General features: G+C 45.5%; 2 protein-coding genes across 3 annotated transcripts in view; one reads left to right on the forward strand and one right to left on the reverse strand.

The window, feature by feature from the left end:
* lrrc7 (leucine rich repeat containing 7) overlaps positions 1-6,183 on the reverse strand; it is an 88,233-nt gene extending 82,050 nt beyond the window's left edge. Inside the window, exon 1 of the mRNA XM_060066445.1 lies at positions 5,624-6,183. The gene's annotated coding sequence lies outside the window, so the exon portion shown is untranslated. The remainder of the gene's footprint in view (positions 1-5,623) is intronic.
* A 1,546-nt stretch (positions 6,184-7,729) lies between these two features.
* LOC132469786 (protein NLRC3-like) lies at positions 7,730-17,530 on the forward strand. 2 transcript variants are annotated; one of them, XM_060067858.1, is made up of 10 exons: positions 7,730-7,872; positions 9,128-9,249; positions 10,248-10,329; positions 10,514-10,745; positions 11,000-12,746; positions 13,273-13,446; positions 13,900-14,073; positions 15,572-15,757; positions 15,859-15,905; positions 16,355-17,530. In XM_060067858.1, exons 2-10 carry the CDS (start codon positions 9,179-9,181, stop codon positions 16,909-16,911), a joined length of 3,270 nt encoding a protein of 1,089 aa, XP_059923841.1. In that variant the 5' UTR covers positions 7,730-7,872; positions 9,128-9,178; the 3' UTR covers positions 16,912-17,530. The 2 variants fall into 2 exon arrangements, with proteins under 2 accessions (XP_059923841.1, XP_059923842.1); XM_060067859.1 differs by having other exon boundaries at positions 10,550-10,745.
* Positions 17,531-18,196: the final 666 nt, after the last annotated feature.

The following is an 18,196-nucleotide window of genomic DNA, read 5'->3' on the forward strand; positions in this document are numbered from 1 at the left end:
CCATCATCACACAATTTAACAAACGCACACAGAAACACAAAGAAGATTAAAACAGCTGAGAAATGATAATGCTGTTTAGGGACACAGATTGTAGGCAGGAGACACTGGCTGACAGGAGAGAGAGAGAGAGAGAGAGAGAGAGAGAGAGAGAGAGAGAGAGAGAGAGAGAGAGAGAGAGAGAGAGAGAGAGAGAGAGAGAGAGAGAGAGAGAGAGAGAGAGAGAGAGAGAGAGAGAGAGAGAGAGAGAGAGAGAGAGAGAGAGAGAAGAAGAGATATAGAGAGTGAGTGAGTGTGTGGGCTGACTTTTCATTCTGGTGCTATGGTAACCCTGCAGAGCTGCAGAACACTATGATGCGGAGAGAGATGCTAGTAACAGGCTATTATTTAGGCATCACAATTCTATTTCATAATTCCATCACCAGTTCAAGATGCAGCATTGCAGCTTTGCATTATCTCCAAGCACTTACTGCGGAGGATTAGAGTAAAGGAATGATGTTCTTCAGCTGAGCCTCCTGAAATGACTTGTTTCAAGTTTTTGTCATTGATTAGGTTATTGTGTTGGTTTGATATTAATTGAGTGGAAGTCCTTATCTCAACAAGGTTAAGCAAACACATAAATCGAATAGCAAGTCCTGTAGGTGGTCTTAATTAAATACAAATCAATATACAGAGGAAATCAACTAAATTCTTAACTTAGGATTCAATTAATGTAAAAAATAATCATTACATCATAGTTGTATCACTATCATCTCTCATCTGAGTTTTATAATAATTCAAAGTCAATTTGAATGCATTCATTATGAAGGAGTTTAGCATTGTTATAAGGAATGATCCAGTTTATCACAAGTCTCTAAAGATAACACCTAACATCTCGTTTTCAACGTCGTATAGAAGGGACATATGATGTCCACCTCACTGCCACAGCTGTAAACCCACTGGATAATTGGATTATATTAATAAAATATGCTGATTCATTTCCCAAACTTGTTCCAAACAGTCTATAACACCTGCAATACAGCTGGGATACTCACTGTCACTATACAATGAGTTCTGACACATCAGTACTTGACAAGTTCTAACAGGAAGAGTTTGGACAAAGACACTACAAGAAGACCCTTAAGGAAGACCTCTAACAGGAAGAGTTTGGACAAAGACACTACAAGAAGACCTCAAGGAAGCGTTTGGAGAGGAATGGCTCTTACAGGAAGAGTTTGGACAGGAAGGAATCTAACAGGAAGAGTTTGGACAGGAAGGCTCTCGTACATGAAGAGTTTGGACAGTCACGACACAAATACCTCTAACAGTAAAGGATTGGACAGGGAGAGTTCAGAGAGGATAAGCTCCAACAGAAAGAATTAAGACAGGACTGTACAGTAAGGTTTCAGAAAGGAGAAGCTCCATCAGGAAGAGTTGGCTTACCTCAGCAGCCTCAGTATAATACGTGGTTGGACGGCATCAATACAGAAGCATTACGGCAGTTAGGTGTACAGGATGCATTCTGACGGGAAGCATTGGGCCTACTCTTTGTTCCGTCAAAGCCTGGGACCGCCACACACTATTCCCAAAGCAACGCTTTGGGAATAAATGGCCATCCCCTGATAAATGGCCATCTCACTCCGGATCATGTGGGGCTTTTTATGCATCCAAAATACACTCCCCGCTCTACATATTGAGGTTATTTTTAGATGTTAATTTTTTATGACAGCAAAATGAACTCGCCGTCTTTCACAGTGTGACACCTTGCATTTTATTTGACACCGGTCTATGGAAGGCCGTCTAGTTCGGTAAAGCGTTTGTTTTCATCAGCATTTCTGTCCTCATTTGAAACTGCATCTCTTATCCATCTTTTTCTCCTCTAATTTCTATGGTTTCACAATACAACTGTGGGTGACGCAACCATACAGTAACTATACATAGACAAATGAAAAGTTACACGCACACACACACACACACACACACACACACACACACACACACACACACACACACACACACACACACACACACACACACACACACACACACACATACACACAAACACACACCACTGGCAGTCATTGATAGTTAGACAGCCAATCAAGAATCAGATCCGGGAAATAAAGCAAGAATGAATGAAATTCAGACGATGTAATTGTTTTGGCATAACAGAGAAAACACACACACACAAAAAAAAAACACACCCATACAAACACACGTACACAAAAAGGTAGATACATCCCATTCCTTAATTTCCAAAGATTATTTACTCAAGTGCACCTGTCTGTCTGTCTGTCTGTCTGTCTGTCTGTCTGTCTGTCTGTCTGTCTGTCTGTCTGTCTGTCTGTCTGTCTGTCTGTCTGTCTGTCTGTCTGTCTGTCTGTCTGTTCCGTCTGTGGCTGCTGCACTGGGCATGCCTCTGAATATGCTGTGCCCTAGTTTCTTCAGGACCTACATTCATTTGATCTGCTTTATTCAGGCATCTTTCTGTGTCCTCCACGGATATGCCAACTCTGCAAAGAAACAGTCCCTGACTTCATCTTTCCACTCATCAATCTTCAAAGCTAAGGGGATAAAAACAAATGTCCAAGACCTTTGATTGAAGCGGAAAAATAGTCAGAGCTGACCGAGAAATCAAGAATTCACTTTCTGATATTTTAGCCCCTCTGATATGAGCGACGATCAACGATATTCAAAAGGCGAAATGGTTTTGTCCTACAGAGAGAAATGTACCCTAACACCAACACGGGAACTGGTGGCTCACTGGTCTGACTGGCCTATTGTCACTGGTGGCTCACTGGTCTGACTGGCCTATTGTAACTGGTGGCTCCCTGGTCTGACTGGCCTATTGTAACTGGTGGCTCCCTGGTCTGACTGGCCTATTGTAACTGGTGGCTCACTGGTCTGACCGGCCTATTGTAACTGGTGGCTCACTGGTCTGACTGGCCTATTGTGACTGGTGGCTCCCTGGTCTGACCGGCCTATTGTAACTGGTGGCTCCCTGGTCTGACTGGCCTATTGTAACTGGTGGCTCCCTGGTCTGACCGGCCTATTGTAACTGGTGGCTCACTGGTCTGACCGGCCTATTCTAACTGGTGGCTCACTGGTCTGACTGGCCTATTCTAACTGGTGGCTCACTGGTCTGACTGGCCTATGGTAACTGGTGGCTCAGGATCCTCGCGTGGGGGGCGAGCCAGGAGTGGTCCACAGATTCTTTGGGGTCCACTAATTGGCGATTTGAAGGTTATCACATGTTATATACTGTGCTTTTATTACAGTACCCAAAGCTGTGGCTGAGCTAGGTCAGGCATTCAGCAGCAAGGTCCCACAGCAAAACATTTACCTAGTTGTGCTTTAGCCTTTAGGCTAAACCGAGTATCCTGTATTGTGACAGCAGTCCTATGGTTAGCGATGAAAAGTAGACGTCATATCATTTAACTTGCAAATATTGTGCATAAATAGGGATGTTAACAATGTTTTGGAAAATAAAAGCATTAGATTGATGATGAATATGTTGAAGAGCAGTAAAAAAAAAAAAACCTTAATACAGAGAAGTGAGTGAGTACCTCCCGAGAGCATGGGGCAAGCCTTCAATTAGTTTGGGCTTTAGACTTGAGACTTGATGACTAAAGAGGAGAACTGGTAGCACAGAGTAGCAAAGCAATGCTGGTGAGGTTGATTGCGTGCGTGTGTGTGTGTGTGTATGTGTGTGTGTGTGTGTGTGTGTGTGTGTGTGTGTGTGTGTGTGTGTGTGTGTGTGTGTGTGTGTGTGTGTGTGTGTGTGTGTGTGTGTGTGTGTGTGTGTGTGTGTGTGTGTGTGTGTGAGAGAGAGAGAGAGAGAGAGAGAGAGAGAGAGAGAGAGAGAGAGAGAGAGAGAGAGAGAGAGAGAGAGAGAATTGTATTGTGTGCAAGGTATTTGTATTTGAATAGCCAGATAATACGGATTTGCTATGTCTCTCTGCTCATTTGCTTGGATGCTCTCCTGCTTTGCATAGAACGGTTCAGAGAAGCTGAGAATTAGCTTTGAGATGTCTCATAAAGCAGATATTGATTCCCATGTTTAATATATGCAGGGACAGCAGTAAGGTGAGATGTTTCCTCCTACGCAGAGAGAACAAAATCTCCAGGCTGAAAAATCAACACTGTAATGTAGCCATGTCAGATGATGATGAACATAATCTCCTCTACCAGTACCATCTTCTACAAACTTAAATATATATATATATATATATATATATATATATATATATATATATCTTTACATATTTCTATTGAGAAACCAGAACAGTTTTACCCAGTTAAATTGAAACTTTTCTAAGGCCCAAATGAAGACGAAGACGAAGACCGTGAAGTTTATCCATCTCTAAATGCTGATTGGCTGTCCAGTGATTGACCAAACCTGTTCCTTGTTTCAGATATACTGAGGGGGGCATGAAGCCACTGCAGGAATAACTAAACCCATGCTGTGACATTGCCAGTAGCAATAACATAGCCACTGCTTGGCAGTAGTAGGATACTAATCAGTGCTACTAACTCATTGAATCACATATTCAATGTGTGTACACAGAATAAATTGGGGACTAAACTGTACAACAAGATGGACTTTTCTGGTGCACATTCCCCTGAATGTAAGGAATGGTTCTCTTACGGATTTCATGATGATGGTTAAAGTTCAAATGGTTACGGTCAAGTGACATTCAGGTAAATGTATGGCTTTTTGTTTTAAGTTAACAAGCAGGCTTTCCCCTCAAATTAGTGTAGAAGTAGGTCAGTCTAAGGGCTATATTCTACATCCTACCTCAGAGTGACTCCCCCATCTTCTATCCAAGTATAACACTCACAGTTATTACCTTCCCTGCGCCCTTAAGGGCTAAGATGACCCTCTCTTTATATGCAACAGAATTTTTTTAATAATCGTATTTAATTCCAGAAGGATACATGGACAAATAAACAGATTCAATTATTCAAGTCAAGTTCCTCATAATTGACCATCAATATTAAGAAATGTAACTAACAGCTCCAGAGAGACTCCTCCAGATAGAGATGAAGTTGACATAATAGCCCTGCATTGGTGAGACAGCACGATGTTCTAGCCCTCGTACTGGAGAATAGAGGCTACATTATATAATTAATATACTGCTCCCACCTATGCAGAAAAGCCTGGAGTGGAATACCAGTCGCCCACAGCCATCCTCAAACATATAGTTCTGTATTGACTGACGTGATGACAAGCAATTAGTTACAATTCAAGAGGTAGTTCTGCATGTTTCTACATATAGCTGTCACTGGCCAGGAGTCCGAAGTCTGTTTAGCCTTTAAAGCTATAATACACAGCAGTATCAATCATACATGATATCGATTTGATTGTGTAATACTGTACCAGTCTGTACCAGTACCTCGACAACAGTTTCCTCTCTCGGTCCGCTCTCTCTCCCTAATACTCTCAGATACTCTGTCACACACACACACACACACACACACACACACACACACACACACACACACACACACACACACACACACACACACACACACACACACACACACACACACACACACACACACACACACACACACACACACACACACACACACACACACACACACACACACACACACACACACACACACACACACAGTCACTCACCTGTGTTTGACTTGGTATATGTATCCTCAGATTCACTGCTGGGGAAGAACAAGTAACCCCAGCCAGGAGAAAGTGGTGAGAGGCTTGCGCTGTCAAATTCCTTGTCCTGCTTCCTTCCTTCCCTTCAGCCAGCTCCTTCCATTCCATCAGTTGTCAGGAAGGAGTGAAGATGAGGCGAAGGAGCTGCTGTTTTAGATCGTCTGCCCCATTAACTCACATGTGGGCATGTTCTGTTCTCCCCTCTCCTAGACGTTTCCGTCTCAGTGAACAACCTCCCAGGATAGCGGGAGCACCAGTGACACACTGCTGCGCGCTCCACCGCAGGAGCCCGGCCGTCAATCACTCAGGCAACCGTGGAAACCACCAAATCCCGCCCCCCTAGCCATCGCTGATTGGTTGCAAGGCGGGGACACAGAAGTCAGAAGCGGTTACCGGCACAGCCCCGGCGTGATTATGTGTAAAGGCAAAATAAACACTTGTGGATCACATAATGCCATCACTCCCTGTCCCTCCCTCCTCCCCATTGCTGCCTTTGTGTTTTACTCTCCCCTTGTCCTGCTCATCCTCTCGCTCCTTCCCCATCCATGGCTTCTTCCAAGCCTGCCGCTTTATTTTGCAGTTGCTTAGCAACAGACAGTGTGAATATGTGAGCGTGCATGTTGCAGAGGGACAGAGGAGAGATGCGCACTCAGAGAAAGAGTGGAATTCCTGCACTCATGCTCCGTGCCCTCCTCCTCCTCCTCCTCCTCCCCCTCCTCAGCATCCTCCTTCACCTCCCTCCTCCTCCTCCGTCCTCCTCTCCTCCCCCTCCTCTTCCTCCTCCTCCCCCTCCTCCTCCTCTTCCTCCTCCTCCTCCTCCCCCTCCCCCTCCTCCTCCTCCTCCTCCTCCTCCTTCTCTCCTCCTCCTCCTCCTCCTCCTCCTCCTCCTCCTCCTCCTCCTTGGCCACTGTCAGAGGTGTGATTGGTGTGTGAACGTCCTGGCTTTCAGCAGCTGTGCAGACTGTTGCTGCTCCATAGATGCTAGGATACATCACCTCGATACAGCACACAATGAAGCCGGTCCATGAGCAGCTATACATGTTATTATTCTGCTGAATAAAGGCATTTATACTCATAGTAAAATACCCTCATAGACAGTATAATCATATTAAGCTTGCTTAGGTGAGAAATACCAGGAATTTATTTTGGGATGTGTTTTAGCCCGTTCATTCACTGATTTAACCCGTTTGTGGACGATTACCGCCCCCTAATGGTAGCCGAAAGCTTCACAGGTTAATGGAAAGTGAAAGATTAAACATTACAATGTGTACAATTAGACTCAACCGAAATATTATCGGAGCCAGAATTATGAAAGAAACTCGAATGTAAACTGTAAACTGACCCAAGAGGTCACAATGAGGTCACAAGCATTATGCTGAACATGAGCATATCCTCTAGATGGCTCATTAACCACAGGTGCTGGGGGTGCAACACCTACATGGCCGTGCTGGTACACCGTTAATAAGCAGGAGTTTAGTGTGACATGGCATAACTAATACAAAGTCTAATCAAGGAGCAGGTCAACATTGTTTCACAGCCGTTGAACTGAGTTACTATGACGGTAGTTTTTATTTAGGCTTGATCGGTCAGCCCTCGAACATGACATTTCGATTGTGATCTTGCAGACTGCAGAGACGACTCAGACCGTCTTATTTTAGTTGTCGTTTACTCTGCCGTACATAGGTTCATCAGCGCCCCCCCGGGGCCTGGAGTATGAAGCGCTGTGTACAATAAAATAGTGTAGGCTTTATAGACTTTGTAGGGTTTTTCTGAGTTGCCTTTATTATTAATTTCATAAAGTTATATATATGTCCACATGCAAACTGATTGTCATAAATTAAGTAGGGGCCAGTGGCTGTGGTTTCTCCATGGACCTATTAAAGAAGTCACTCACTACAACTTTTAACTAGGAAGAGACAGTGGACAACGTTGCCAGATTGGGACCGATTCCCGCCCAATCTGGCCCAATCTGGCAACACTGACGCTCGATAAACTGATTGGCACAACAGGGTAATAATGAAGAGAGGGAGGGAGAGACCGTTCGCAACCATTGGATGAGGGCAGAGGGGGCGGGGCCAAAATAACAACTCTCCCTCTCCTTTTTTTGACTCCTTGTTTAGCACAGGTTGACGAGTCGGAGCACGATACTTTCGTTTTACTTTTGTCGGACGGTAGGAAGTGGCCTTATTTCACTCCACGGAATCATCCAGGTACCCCCCACTTCACGTAATACAGCCACTGTAGAAGTTAGTTTGTGTATTACGGATTGTATTGTATCGTATTGTATAGGATTCGGTTAGGCTACGTACAGGCTGTCGGTGGAGTCAGAAACCCGTCAAACTAGAACTGTTATCAGGCTTTATGTGGTGTGGCCTACAACAGGTATGTCAAACGGTGTCACTTTATAGTTCCTGTCGGTTTTAAAGAGAAAACGCGGTTGTTTTAGCACGTAGAGCAGCAGGATGTGATCGACGAGGAAGGGGCTCCGTATTTCCGCATACTGGAGTCCAACTGCGTCGTCCTCTCGTCCACTACTAACCAACTAACTAGTCGACAAACTAACTCGTACGAAGTCAATACTACATACAGCTCAATGAGGAGAGCCGCCTGTAACTATGCACAGAATATGACAATTGACCTTACTCCAGCGACACTTAATAACCCCGACCAGGTGCTGCTGAACTTTTGAGAGTGAGAATGATGAGCCATCCTAGATAACATCTAACCTTTGAGGCCATCTGTTATATGGAGCATGCAAAATGTGTACCTGTACTTCGTTCCTTAACTCAGGGTTATTAAAACGGACCAATGAGCACAGCAGTCATATATGGTTCCTTGGGGCACAGCCACACTTCAGGTTTGACAAGCTAGACGAAATCAGGCTGCTGATGAGAACGAAGTTTTGGTGGAGTGTCTTAGCCATCTACTGGACGTGCATGTTACCACGCCTTAACTAGCTGGTGAACCCTAGTTAGAAGTAATGACAAACAACTCTGGCCTAAAATATTTCCCTTTTCGAGGCAAAGAACACTTGTTCAGGGGATATCTCCCAGCAACAAAAACGTTTTTTAATGCTTTTCTGATGGTATATCAATTGTATACTTGTTACCTCATTATGATTCCCCTCTGATTATAGCTTGTTGTCCTGTATTCGTGTTGTTACAAAGATGTATGTGTTGAACGCACTCGTATACAGCCACTAGAAATGCAATGTTTATTGTGTTACAGATATGGCATTCATTTCTAACCTTTATATAAAACACAATCACTGCCACAGCGTAACGATTCCTCACTGCATGTTGTCTACCGTCTCTTGGCAGCCTCTTGGGAGGACTACGTTGTTATAAAACAAATATTTTGTCGGCACACTACCATTTGAAAACACATTGTGGGCTTCCATTCTTTGTTGAACGTGAACCGGAGGTTGAAGTCAAAACGATTGAACATGAGAACTGTTCTTCCCAGAGTTCATCAGGTGCCGCCACTTGAACCTGACCTGGGTCGAGACGGGCAGTCATGGCCAGTAACTCCTCCTCCATGGATCCGCCCACGCTCTCTGAGGATGGCTGTCCCTGCAACAACAACCGGTACGAGCTGGCCTTCTCTCTCTCCCAGCATCATGTCAACGACTCGGCCGGCATTAGCTCAGGGTTGACCGCTCCTCCTAGTACGGATGCACCGATATGAAAAATTTGGCCAATGCCGATATCCGATATTAATTTTGCTGTTATGGCTGATAACCGATATTTAGCGTTAGCGATATATGTTTTTTAAAAAAAGTTTCTGAGATGATAACATTTTGTACAGACTGAAAATCATGCAAATGGAATTTTTGAATGTCTTCATTTATTTTCAGACCGTATTTAACTTCCAAATAACAAGGTTAAAGGGCTACCAATAAAACATAAGTAACCAACCTTCACCAACCAACCTTTACTAGGGTCTATAGCGTTTAACTGCGTAACAGTTTAATTCATTTTTCACAATTTACCACCTCTCGTTTTGAAGAATAATCACCGCGCCATTCGTTTCAATGGGAATTGTGACGTCTATACTTTCAGCATAGAGTGTACATATTTATAATTTGAAATTCGTCCCAGCCTTTCTACCACAGATACTATAGGGTCTATAGCATATAACCGCGTTTTCTGATTACAGTTTAATGTAACAGTAAGCTGTGTCAACATCGCTAATTAACACCGCAACCACACAGAGATAACCATGGCAACTGGTCAAACAAATTTTATTTTTGGGGTCATTGTGCACGCGCAGTCGCCGTGTTGATTAATAATCCCCCTATACACATGGCCAAATCCCCCTCCTTCTCCCTCTCCCGACACACAAACACCAACTAGAGGATATCGGTTGTGGATATCGGCCCAATTTTACTCTGACTGATGCCGATATGTTAAAAAATGGGTGTCAAGGTGTACCTGAGCAGGGCACCTGGGTGGCCTCCGGTTACAACAATGCGCTGTATAAGATGCAGTCCATTTACTCATCCATGGCAGTACAGTGGTTTAGTAACTCGTGTTTCGCCGCCTCCAGTGTGTTTGTCTCTAAAATCCCTCTGCTCGATCCACAGACCCCTCCAGGAGGGGTCAGAGGTCGCGCTCCCCGACCAGTCGGAGTCGGAGAGGCAGCAGGCCATGGAGGCCATGTTTGAGGTGGGTCGCAGTGCACACCGGACACTGAGGGTTTGGGGATCTTATAAATGATGTATTAATTAAAGCAGAATAGACAGGAAGTATACATTCATAGAAGATGTATAGCATTAACACAAACGTTCTAATCTATAATGCTAATCAGGACATTAAAAGTTCTCGGGTCATCACTGTTATTTTTGTCTAGCAACGCAAGGGGCAGATCATCTCTTTTGTGATGAAGGAGCTGCACAAGATGGGGAAGTTCATGGGGGTCAACGCGCCGGAGGGCGGCGAGGAGCCCCGCGAAGAGCCCGAAGAAGAGTCCGACAGCGAGGACAGCGACCTGACGCGGGGCGCCAGAGACGAGGTGGTGAAGCTGGCCCTGGGCTTCCTCAGGAACATGAACCAGGACGAGATCGCTGAGAACGTTCACAGCAGTAAGAGTCTTATGTTTCCCCCACCGTCATCTCTAACATGCTGTTCAATATTGTCTACATTTGCTATATTTAATGTTTGAATATTTGTACAGTTGATGATCTTAAAAAGCCAGTAAACTCCCTATTTCAGATGGAATTAGAACCATGACGTAATATGAATGCGTTTCCATTCACCAATGTTGAACCTAACAGAAAAGGGAGATGTATATTTTTACTAATGATGTCTTCTTCTCTGTGTTTGTTTTTCCATACAGAAACCCTCGCTGTTTCTTGCCAACGTAATCTCAAATCAAGTCTGAAGGCCAAGTCCCACTCTCTGTTTGCATCCTTTTTTAAACAAAGACATCCCATCATTTACAATCCACTCTACGTGTCAGAGAGCAGTGGGGATCTCAACCACGCACCAGATATCAGAGCCATTGAAGGATTCACCTTGGAATGCTCCGAGATCTTTATACCCTTACCGGGGAAAGATCAACCGATCAGAACAATGTTGACCACGGGAGTCTCTGGCATCGGCAAAACAGTTTTCATACACAAGTTCATCATGGAATGGGCCGACGGGGCAGCCAATCAGAATGTACATTTCGTCTTTCCTTTCTCGTTCAAAGAACTTAGTTTGCTCAGAGACAGGAAGTCCAGCCTAGTGGAACTTCTCCATCACTCGTTTTACGTCACGAAAAAAGCTGAGGTGGACAACTTTGACAAGTACAGAGTCGTGTTCATCCTGGACGGTCTGGACGAGTGCCGGTTGTCCCTGGACTTTAAGAACAATGAGATCTGTACCGACGTCAACCAAACGGTCTCGGTAGACGCGGTGCTGACTAACCTCATCCAAGGAAACCTGCTTCCCTCCGCTCGCATCTGGATCACGACCCAGCCGGCGGCGGCGGTGATCAGCCTCATCCCCCCCGAGCACGTGGACATGGTGACCGAGATGAGAGGCTTCACCGACCCACAGAAGGAAGAGTACTTCCGGAGCAGGTTCAAAAAGAAGCGGCTAGCCAGCAAAATGCTCACCATTATCAAGACGTCGCAAAGTCTGTACAACATGTGTTGTGTCCCGTCCTTCTGCTGGATCACCGGCACTGTTCTGGAGCACGCCATCGCAACCGCCCCGAGTTACACCATGCCCAAGAACGTGACTGAAATGTACATCCACTACCTGGCGTCTCACTGCCTGCCGGGTAACGCAAAGAATCACGCTAAGCTTCGGGCAGATCCGAACTGGAATACCAAAATCAGGAAGCTCATTATGGCCTTGGGGAAGCTGGCGTTTGACCAGGTGAACAAAGGCATCATGATCTTCTACGAAGAAGACCTGCAGGAGTTTGGGGTGGATATCAAAGAGGCTCAGATGTACCCCGGAATCTTCAACCACATCTTTAAAGAGGAGCGGGAGCTCTACCACGACGAAGTGTTCACCTTCGGCCACCTGAGCCTCCAGGAGTTCCTGGCCGCCGTCTACGTGTTCGCCGCCTTCATCAACACGGGGGTCAACCTGCTGTCGTTGACCCAGCCCACCATGGTGCGCGGACAGCTCCCCGATGTGCGCCTCATCTACCAGAGCGCCATCGACCAGGCCCTGATGTGCGAGAACGGACACCTGGACTCGTTCGTGCGCTTCGTGCTGGGCCTCTCGGTGCAGTCCAACCAGACGCTCCTCCGAGGCGTGGTGAAGCAGACCACCTCGATGACCAATCAGAACACCATCCACTACGTCCACAAGAGGATCCGAGAGAACGTGCCTCCGGAGAACATCGTCAAGCTGTTCCACTTCCTGCGGGAGATGAACGACCCGATGCTGGTGGTCGAGATGCAGCAGTACCTGAGGGCCTGGCTCTCCAGAGAGACCCTGGCCCCTGCGCAGTGGTCAGCACTGATCTTCCTGATACTGTCTTCAGAGATGGACCTGGCCCTGTTTGACCTCAAGAAGTACACTGCCTCAGAGGGCACTCTGCGGAGACTGCTGCCGATAGTGAAAGCCTCCAAAATATCTCTGTAAGTGAGCAGAACATTGAAGTAGTAACATATTTATAATCGTTACTTAAGGGCATATTATACCATCGGGTGTGAGCGTGGTTAGCCATTACAAGCCGGTTTGAAAATGTGCAGCTTCTGACACCACAGGCGGGCGTGTCCACCTCGATGTGTGCTGGATAGATGAGCAACGTTTGCTACAGTCCACTGGGCGGGCTGGTAAGACCGATCTATCCAGCTGCACACATCACAGGTGGACACGCCCACCTGTGATGTCAGAAGCTGTACATTTTCAGAACGGCTAGTGATGGCTAATCACACTCACACCTGGTGGTGTAGTATGTCCCCTTCAATACCTATATCACTATAGTGCACCTCACACACCTCAGCACTGCCAATGGTAATAAGTCCTCGGGGAAACAACTGAATATAATTATAATCAAAACAAAAGTGAATGTTTAACGCAGTTCACTCACTCAACTCTGTGATCAATATTTCAAAGTGTGTGTGTGTGTGTGTGTGTGTGTGTGTGTGTGTGTGTGTGAAGCCTAAACGGCTGTAACCTGTCTGAGGGATGCTGTGAGGCCCTCTCCTCCGTGCTGGGCTCCATCTCCTTCAGTCTCCGGGAGCTGGACCTCAGCGCCAACGACCTGCAGGACGCGGGGGTGAAGCTGCTGTCCCCCGGCCTCCGGAGCGCTCACTGTAAACTGGAGATCCTGAGGCAGGTTTTACACAAATCATTAAACCATGTGACAACCTGTCATTTGAACCATCCTAACAAATGAACCATTTACATTATTCACAATGATATTTCTCTGCATTTCCACACATCGGTTTTAACCAACATCTTGTAGACCGCTGTTTCAGTCATAATCATCAGTCTTGAATCAAGCTCATGTCCATGTCTGGAAACTTCTTGAACTTTTTTAATTATTTAAATCGTCTTCTAAAACACTGAAGAGAATAGTTTGTTCAAGTTTAAAAAAAAAGGAACAACTCAGTCTCACGACTTAGCTGATGCAGTTTACTGCTAGAGTTAAACCTAAACCCTCAAAGTACACGCTTTTAACTTGCTCTCTGTTTCTCTGCTTCATATGCTTGTGTAAAACAATTTGGGCAAATGTAAAACAAATAGAAAATCCAATAGAATATACTAATGTTTTTATTGGTCCAGGTTGAAGAGCTGTAATCTGTCGGAGGCCTCCTGTGAAGTTCTCGCCGCAGTCCTGAGCTCAGAGTCCTGTAGTCTGAAGGAGCTGGACCTGAGCACCAACAACCTGAGAGACTCTGGGGTGAAGCTGCTCTGTGCCGGACTGGAGAGCTCCCATTGTAAACTGGAAACTCTGAGGTCAGTCTTACACCTGTGAATGCACAAGATCAGCGCAGGCTACGTTAATGACATGTGGTGCGTTACTGACATGTGGTGCATTACTGACATGTGGTGCATTATTGACATGTGGTGCATTATTGACTTGTGGTGCATTATTGACATGTGGTGCATTATTGACATGTGGTGCATTACTGACCTGTGGTGCATTATTGACATGTGGTGCATTATTGACATGTGGTGCATTATTGACATGTGGTGCATTACTGACCTGTGGTGCATTATTGACATGTGGTGCATGATTGACATGTGGTGCGTTATTGACATGTGGTGCATTATTGACATGTGGTGCATTACTGACCTGTGGTGCATTATTGACATGTGGTGCATTACTGACCTGTGGTTCATTATTGACATGTGGTGCATTACTGACCTGTAGGGCTGTCAACGAATATTCGAAGTTCGAATATTCGTTCGAAATGAATCCAAAAACGCGAATTCGAACGTGAAAATTAATATTCGAATGTGAAAAAACACTCCCGCGGTACAAGCGCCTCTATCTGCTTTGTGAATGAGCCTCTGTCTGTTCGCGATGTCCCTCATAATTTTCGAATTCGAAAACACTCCCGTGGTACAAGTGTAACAGACTAGTATTGTGAAGAGCGAATGTATTTTATCCCCTCGGGGTTTCCGTACTTGGATATAGGTATTCCAGCTCTCACGCTGTGACTGGGTGACTTCTGATATGTACTAAGTAAACAAGACTATTTTCCCTTCCACGCTTGTGTCATTCTTGTCATATAAATATCTAAGTGCCAACGCTCGGTTACACAAGCGCCTATCTGCTTTGTGAGTGAGCCTCTGTCTGTTCGCGATGTCCCTCATAATATTTGAATGTAAAAAAACACTCCCGCGGTACAAGCGCCTAACTGCTTTGTGAATGAGCCTCCGTCTGTTCGCGATGTCCCTCGTTTTAAAGTAAGGAAATGCCCAGCAGGAAGCCGCCGCCCACCAGCACTCTCAACGAGACGTGTGTATATATATATATATATATATATATATATATATATATATATATATATATATATATATCCCACTAATTTGGTTTTGTCGCATTATTGACATATTGACGGCAACTGCGTAAAATAGGCAACCAGATATTCGAATAGTTCGAATTCGTGATTTTTTTCCAAACGAACATTCGAATGTCATTTTTGAGCAATTTTGACAGCCCTACTGACCTGTGGTGCATTATTGACATGTGGTGCATTATTGACATGTGGTGCGTTACTGACATGTGGTGCATTACTGACATGTGGTGCATTACTGACCTGTGGTGCATTACTGACCTGTGGTGCATTACTGACCTGTGGTGCATTACTGACCTGTGGTGCATTATTGACCTGTGGTGCATTACTGACATGTGGTGCATTACTGACATGTGGTGCATTACTGACATGTATGTAAACACGTTTCAATGACCTTGTCTTCTGTTTGTCTACGGTGCCTGGGTGAGCAGGTTGTCTGGCTGCCTGGTCACACAGGAGGGCTGTGCTTCTCTGGCCTCGGCTCTGAGCTCCAACCCCTCCCATCTGAGAGAGCTGGACCTCAGCTACAACCACCCAGGAGAGGTGCTGCTCCAACCAGGAGCGGTGCTGCTCTCTGCTGGCCTGGAGGACCCTAGCTGGAGACTACACACACTCGGGTAAGAGGAGGCCAGCAGTGAATCGTGGAGGAATGTTTGCTCTTCTTCAACGGTTATGTTTATGAATGTCCATGTTTTCTGACTTTGTCCCCCCCCCCCAGTGTGGAGCACAGTGGAGAGCAGCGGCTAAAGCCTGGTCTGCTCAAGTGTAAGTAACTACAGTATCTGGTTGATCTAAGCGCCGGGTGCCCTCTCATTCCATTCCTAATCCAGATGATGGCAGAAACCATTCGTCTTCACCAAGTCTGTTTAAATGACCTAAGGCCTAAAAAAAAAAAAAAAGTTTGGTTCCTGTTGGTTGAAAGTTGAGGTCGTAGGTAGGTAGGGCATTTTTTTTAAATTTTTTATTTAATTTTTTCCAGCGGCAGCGAATGATAGGTAGGTTGTTTTCATTAAAAAACGAGAAAATTTGCTCGAGAAAAACGAGATTATTATTTTTATTTATTTTTTAAAGCTCATAAAATAATTTGGGTCGCATATAAATTGACAGGGTCGGTCGGAAACCGGAACCAAACAATTTTTTTTTTTAGGCCTAACCAATCGGGGTTATCCCCGCCCCCAAACAATCAGCCTGTGGCCGTCTTGTCTCCCCACCAGATGCCTGTGAGCTGACCCTGGAGCAGAAGTCCGCTCACCGGAGGCTGTGTCTGTCGGCCGACGGCCGCGGGGTGACCCTGGTGAGCGAGAGGCAGCGCTGCGCACGCCACGCCGACCGCTTCGACTACAGCCGGCAGGTGCTCTGCCGGGAGGGCCTCAACGGCCGCTGCTACTGGGAGGTGGAGTGGACCGGGCTGGTCTCCATCGGCGTCACCTACAAGGGCATCACCAGGAAGGGCGAGAGCTTGGAGTGCTGCCTGGGAGGGAACGAGGAGTCCTGGAGCCTGTACTGCTCCTCGGACCACTACACGGCCGCCAACAACCAGAAGGGAACGCTGGTGTTCGTCCCACCGCCGCCGCTGAAGGCCGGCCCGGGCTCGGAGAGGGTGGGGGTGTTCCTGGACTGGCACGCCGGCACGCTGTCCTTCTACAGAGTGTCCTCCGGCGTGCGGCGACACGTCCACACCTTTCAGTCCCGGTTCACCGAGCGGCTGTACCCCGGCTTTGGCTTCACGCCGTGTGCCTCGGGGTCCTCGGTGAGCCTGTGTCAGCTCTGAACACGTCCACAGACCGGCACCAAGGTATATGCATCCATATAATGATCACAACCTCGACTTACAAAGCGCCTTACATCAGGAACCATGGGGCTTTTTTTCACGAGAAGACTCAGAACCAGAATACAATAAACTAAAATAACCTGTCCACAAACTAGTGCGCAACGGCACACTAACGTAAAGTCCGTCACACACAGTTACCCAAGTGATACAAGTCATTCATTAATTTATAAAAAGGCTCAGGTTTGTATTTGTCGGCCTGTGTTAATGATTCGAGATTCAAGAGTTTTATTGATTAATTGCTCGGAAAACGGATGAAAACATGCATTACTAGTAATGTAATTAACCCTTTCTAGCTTCTTTTTTTTTTTACCAAAACGATCCTTTCAATCATAAAACGGCCAGGGTCTTCCAATTCCAGTTCAAATTCAAGCCCGCTTGCTTCAGCTGTCTGCTCTTGTCTGTCCATGGTCTGAGAGGGGAAGTGTTGATCATTACCGGCCCATCAAATGATTGTACTTCCGATCTGTTTGACTCTTTATAACAAATTATAAAATCAACAATTAATGCTTTTTCGATTTTATTTCTAGAACTAGGAAAAGATAAGCCTTTGTATTATAAATACAGATTCTTCTATTATCTTAAACTCCCACTGCACTGCAGAGACAGTGGGAAAAGCTTTGCCAAAGCCAGATATAATTATTTTATTGGGTCACAAGAAAGGGCTGAGGTCTGAGAGTTGACCTTTTGAAGGGTTTGAGATCTGCGCTGTTGGTGGGGGGGGGGGGGGGGGGGGGGGGGCTGAGGGAAGTGACACTACGGCCGCGGCCGGGGCCTCATGGCTCCTTAGCTTTACCAAAGTAAAACGTTTTCAAAGTGAAACATTTAAAATAATGTGGGCATTCAAAAGATCAAATGAAGGAGATGTTCATCATGCAGTAACCAAATTATCTGTGTTGATGATTAACAGGGTAATTCGGTTTTTCAAAATTTAGTTTTTGTTTGGTGATGTCCAATGCTCTTAATATGAATGTGTTTTTTGTTTTTGTTTTTACAGAAATATAGTTCTATTTTCTGCTTTAATATACATTTTTGCATTATTGTACATTACTTTTAAATGATTTAAATCCTGGTAACAAAATGTTTCTTATTAAAAAGTGAAAGTCGACTGTAGTTTGGTTTCCATGGCTGAGCTTGTCCTCCGAACGTTTCTGTGCGTGTGCTTAATACGCATAGTAGATTAAAACCACTAAATAATGCCGAATGCCTGTATAGCTTACTGTTATAA

The sequence above is a fragment of the Gadus macrocephalus genome, chromosome 12, assembly GCF_031168955.1.
Source record: "Gadus macrocephalus chromosome 12, ASM3116895v1".
NCBI lineage: Eukaryota > Metazoa > Chordata > Actinopteri > Gadiformes > Gadidae > Gadus > Gadus macrocephalus.